At 37.2% G+C, this 6000-nt stretch overlaps 1 protein-coding gene across 1 annotated transcript in view; it reads right to left on the bottom strand.

The window, feature by feature from the left end:
- Positions 1-1141: 1141 nt before the first annotated feature.
- Positions 1142-6000, bottom strand: part of LOC130915340 (toll-like receptor 2 type-1) — a 47236-nt gene continuing 42377 nt past the window's right edge. Inside the window, exons 6-8 of the mRNA XM_057835300.1 lie at positions 1980-2014; positions 1421-1581; positions 1142-1352 (exon numbers count right to left, since the gene is read on the bottom strand). Of these exons, the coding sequence (XP_057691283.1) occupies positions 1203-1352; positions 1421-1581; positions 1980-2014 (346 nt within the window). The 3' untranslated portion in view covers positions 1142-1202. The remainder of the gene's footprint in view (positions 1353-1420; positions 1582-1979; positions 2015-6000) is intronic.

Raw genomic sequence — 6000 nt, 5'->3', positions numbered from 1 at the left:
AAAGACGATACGCGTAAACGCGTCGCTGCCGACACGTTCGGTGTTAAAGGGTTAATTAGAGATAACTGGTTTGGAAAAATGAACGCGCTAGATTGCTCATTACTGAAAGTAATCATATAGTATATTACAGTAACACATTAATTAGTAACTGACAACACTGATTTCTACTAAAAATCCTGAATTTTAATAAACTTTTCTATTCAAATGATTTCAGATTAACCAGAATTGGGTTAATAGCTTTTATATTGATCATACCCTAACTTTGGCATACTACCACTTACATAACAAACCCAAGAAACCTGCGACTGCTCAAACGACATTAATATTTCATATTGCCATTGACGGTGATAGACGTCCAAACCATTCTGAAGAGGTTGAACGAGCATTCACATGCAAATACAGAACATCAGAAATCTAAATACAAGCCTTTTGCACCATCCAAAGTTTGCCTTTATGACGAGGTCTGCGAAAAAATTACTATCATGGCACATTCGCAGATTTACGCTACTTAGGATGTTATGCTAGCATGATAGAGCGGAACTTTTGTTTATACTGCTAAATGACAGCAAGTTCAAGCCATGTCAGTGAATTTTATCACTCATTTAACTCATTGGGTGCCAATTACAGCATCAAAAGCACAAAAACAATGGCAGGATTTTACATCTATTGCCTAAGTGGCAGTCTATATATTTAACATCTATGGCTGTAGCTGACGTTAGCCACCAATGACAGCTGGACCTAAATGTGTGCTTACTTCTGTTGTCATAGGCTTACAAACTACTCTTGCCAGAGGATATGGAACAAAACATTTTAAATGTCACGTTTCTAGTGGATACGGATATCCAAGCTAGCTTTGTTGTAGGATGCAACACATTCTGAGCACAAGTGATACTAGTGTTCTATACTTAAAATCAGGTTAAAATTCATCACAAAAATGCTTTTGGAACAGATTTAGAGCAACCTTCAAATTAAAATCAACTAAGAAGCTGTCACACAACCTTTGAATGTGGGGTTTGTAGGTTGCACATCCTCAATTAGGACGTCTGTGTGCATAAGTACCTACTTTAATAAAATAGAAGTCTATTGCCATCTGCTGGTCAACCGATGTACTGTTCGCAGAAAATAAAAGACCCAGAGCACTTTAAACATCTTTATTAAGATGCAGAAAACACTAACATGATCATCTCCCATAATATTTAAGTTTATTTTTGGCAGGAGCCTTCAAAGAATTCATTACAGGCCACAGTAAGCGCTGCCACCAGAACCACAAACTCCTGAAAGTCCAGCTGCTGGTCGCCGTTCTCATCCAAGTCTGTCATAATCTTGTCCACGGCGGACGCGTCGCTGCAGCCCTTAAAGAACAGACGGGGGGAAAGTATCAAACTCCGCACGTCTCAACAGAAAACGTGTCGTCACTCACGGCAATGAAGTCTGTGAGTTCTTCCTGCAGGAGCGTCTTGAGCTCGGCCTTGCTCAGCTTGTGCTTGTCACCCTCTTTAGACGAGTACGAGTGAAAGACCGTGATGAGGCCCTCGATGGCTTTCTCTAGCTGACTGCTCATTTTGTCTACGTGCTCAGTACCTGTAAGACAAACACAAAGGCACAAATTTAACAACAAGACGAGGAAGGGGGAATGAAAAACAGTCACTGCAATCTTCAAGCTTTTTAAATGATACATCGTAGGTTCTAGCGCCCTGGAATTTAGAATTTTTTGTTCATTTTAGACTTTTCCTGCCTTTGATTTTGCATGTACTTCCACTGCTGACCACTGGAGGGAAGCAGTGGCATAGCACGTCATTAAATCTGCCTAAAAATCTGTCTGTATTGAACATATGGTCGGATGAGTTAATATAAATGGGGAACATATCATAAACGACCACTGAATCTACCTCTAAAGCCGAAAAATTGCTAGTTTGCCATTCACTCCCCCATTCCGTGTCGGTACCTTTCACACAGAATCCAACGAAGTGGAATATTACCGCTACTGCATGCTTTCGCGCAGCAACACAGCATCCTGCAATCAGATAATTACAAGACGTCAGTGCCGGTTGACGATCACCCGTTGTGTCGCTATTCCCTTTCACGAGAGCTTCGTTCCGGTCACTGAAAAGCATTCATTGCTATATCGCTAACAGCTACGAGCTCAAATCCTACGAGACATTACGTCCAACTGTTGGCAAAGATGGACACCCGAGAAGTTGCCATGTGGGGGGTGACGGCGCGGAGTCATATCGCCTCAGAATAAGAGAACGGAAAAAAGCGGCAAAGTGAACCCCATGCCGAGCAGCTTCAACACCCCCTGAAGATTTGAATCCACTTTCAGCTTGCTACATATTTTATGAAGGTGAAACCTTTCACACTGCCAGTGAAAGCCGGAATTTTTCTGATCCATTTGTTAACACTGTGAATGTTAGCAAAACGGGTGCGAAGTTTCACAGGATACTCGCTTTTCTTGTCATTTTTAGATGAACATTTAGTTAAACACACAGAATTTGTTAGCATAAATATTCAATTGTGATGAAAGTGCAGAATCTTTTGTTATGGCACGAATGTGGCCAATTTGTTGATCATTTCTAGGTTCAAAATTATTCTCACTAGTGCTGCAACGATGAATTAACTCGAGTTATTCAATTAGAACAGTGGTTCTTAACCTGGGTCTGGTGGGTTAGTCTAAGGGGTTCGACGAAGGTATGTAAATTCAGAGACCTATTTTCGTACGCTTATTACATCTAGGCAAAGCGCTTTTAGACCAAGTTTTGGACTGGTTTGCTCCTCCAGATTTACATGCTACAAGGCCTTCAAATAAAATATTAATATTAGAGATGGATCGGCATCCCGATCGATCGGGTCCGATCACGTCATTTTCAAAGTATCGGAATCGGCAAAAAAATATCGGACATGCCTTTAACATATATGTATTTTTTAATTAAATCGTTTTCTAATTGTATTTAACGTTACAGACATAATGTGTTACACTCTTCCAGAGTCTTTAGTTTAAGCTTAAGGTAGGGTTATCAAATTCATCGTGTTAACGGCGAGAATATTACATTTATCACGTTACAATATTTAACGCAATTAACACATGCGCTGCATGACCCACTCACGCATTGTCGCGTTCAATCTATAATGGCGCCATTTTACCCATACAGTATATAGAGCTAAAAGGCAGCGTAAATGAGGAGAGAATTTTGGCAGCCTTTGGAGCCTTTTTTTAAATGGCTAAAGCCTTACAATCCCTCTCCCAATGATTAGAATAATCATGGGAAGCAATGTGGGGAAGAAAGATAGTAGTTGATCTTTTTCTTAACACCCTATGTTATTTCCCAACGCAGAGAAGATATATCAAGTGGTACCACGGCGCACAGTAATGGTTGCACTTCCCATCATGCATTTGGGCATGGCTACAGTATCATTTACTGAAAGCTCAACAAATACACTAGATGGCAATATTTAGTCACAATATACAAAGTCAGATTTATCCTTTAAGAATTACAAGTCTATCCGTGGATCCCTCTCACAGAAAGAATGTTAATAATGTAAATGCCATCTTGAGGATTTATTGTCATAATAAACAAAGTACTTATGTACTATATGTTGAATGTATATATTCGTCTGAGTTTTATTCATTTTTTTCTTAATGCATTGCCAAAATGTATATGATCGGGAAAAATTATCGGGAATGATTGGAATAGATTCGGGAGCAAAAAAAAAAAAAAAAATCGGATCGGGAAATATCGGGATCGGCAGATACTCAAACTAAAAGCAAAAAAAAGAGCAAAAAAACATGATCGGAACAACCCTAATTAATATATTATTTGAAGGCGCCTTTCTGGCACTCAAGGTCACCGCGCAATCATTTAAAAAAATATTGAAACAAAATAAAGATCGGAAACAAAAAAAGTATAGAACGTTTAGGGCAAATTTTAAATACGAATGAGATGTATAAAAAAATACTTATACATAAAAAATAAGTAGCAGAAAACAAAGAAATTAGGGATTCTTATGGGCAGGTGAGTGAACAGGTGAGTTTTGAGTTTGGATTGAAAAAGGGGGAACCATTAATCCATTTTTTTAAACTCCTAGTCCTCGATCTGATTGGAGGAGGAACTGGTTTGCTCAGTGGAAGGTAGACTCTCACTTGGTATGAGGGAATACAACAAACCAATGGGCAGCATGGTCTCAAATTTTGACCAGTTTTGAATTTTGAAGAATTTAGAACATGGATTTGCGAAATTATTAGCTTGGATATAATCCGTTTTTAATTTGAAAAAAAGCTTTATTATCCAATTCCGAAGGGTTCGGTGAATCCACATGTGAAGTCCATTTGTGGGGTTTGGTACCTTTAGCAAGGTTAAGAACCACTGGATTAGAAAAAAAAGGCCTTTAATCAAATTGTGCTGATTCGAGTGGCATTGTCAGTAGGGATGCCGATCGGTCGGGTCAGATCACATCATTTTCAAAGTATCGAAATCGGCAAAAAAATATCGGACATGCTTTTTTATATATATATATATATATATATATATATATATATTAGGGCTGTCAAAATTATCGCGTTAACGGGCGTTAATTATTTTTTAAAATTAATCACGTTAAAATATTTGATGCAATTAACGCACGTTTGCCCCGCTCAGACAGATTTAAATGTCAGTACAGTGAAAGGCCAACTTGTTGTGTTTCATGGCGTTTTTTCGCCCTCTGCTGGCGCTTGGGTGTGACTTGCATATGTTATCTGGCGTAATGTCGCCCTCTGCTGGCGATTCGGTGCAGCTGATTATTTGGGTTTCGGCGCGCTTTTCTGACGTGATTATGTCGACGCGAACTCACACTAATAGACAGTGCTATTCAGACCAGCTAAGGTCTGCATCCAGTGTTCAGTGGCAGTTCTCATAGCCTCACCACACTGTTTGTGTCTAATACATGCATCGCTTGTGAGTTTTATTCCTCCTTAAAGTTCATGAGCATCATAATGTTATTGGTGATGTGTATTTGAATTTGTTCACATATATGGTGAAATGCAGTTACATTGTTAGATGCTTGTGAGCTAATTGGCTAGTGCTACTGCTCAAATGGACACGTGTGTGTACATTTTATGTTATTTTGTGATTTATGCAAGTTATTGACACATTGCCTTGTTATTTTCAGTTTTACAAAAATACAAGAAACGTGCTCCTGTCAAAAAGAGATGACTTCAGTTTGATTGAAAATTTTACAAATTTTATTAAAACGAAAACATTAAGAGGGGTTTTAATATAAAATTTCTATAACTTGTACTAACATTCATCTTTTAAGAACTACAAGTCTTTCTATCCATGGATCACTTTAACAGAATGTTAATAATGTTAATGCCATCTTGTTGATTTATTGTTATAATAAAGAAATACAGTCCTTATGTACCGTATGTTGAATGTATATATCTGTCTTATGTCTTATATTTCCATTCCAACTATAATTTACAGAAAAATATGGCATATTTTATAGATGGTTTGAATTGCGATTAATTGCGATTAATTACGATTAATTAATTTTTAAGCTGTAATTAACTCGATTAAAAATTTTAATCGTTTGACAGCCCTTATATATATATACATATATATATATATATATATATATATATATATATATATACACACAGTATATTTTTAATTAAATTATTTTCTAATTGTATTTAACGTTACAGACAAAATGTCTTACACTCATCCAGTCTTTAGTTTTGGTTTAAAGATTGGTTCATAATAAACATCCTCCCCTGCCATTTATTGTCGCACTCACCAAGTGTGGCACTGAAAAAAACTTGGAACATGGAAGTGACATCGTGTAACTTTAAGTGCTGATAAGCTTTGTTTTGATCCAAAGCAGTGGAACAATGTCATGTTGGACAATAAAAAAAAAAAAAAAAAAGATACTTGGAGCAATTGAATTGAGTTTTATTCATTTTTTTTTCTTAATGCATTGCCAAAATGTATATGATCGGGAAAAATTATCGGGAATGATTGGAAT

The sequence above is a fragment of the Corythoichthys intestinalis genome, chromosome 4 (assembly GCF_030265065.1).
Source record: "Corythoichthys intestinalis isolate RoL2023-P3 chromosome 4, ASM3026506v1, whole genome shotgun sequence".
Lineage (NCBI taxonomy): Eukaryota > Metazoa > Chordata > Actinopteri > Syngnathiformes > Syngnathidae > Corythoichthys > Corythoichthys intestinalis.
The sequence above is the reverse complement of the archived record's forward strand: the minus strand, read 5'-3'. Positions and strand labels throughout refer to the sequence as shown.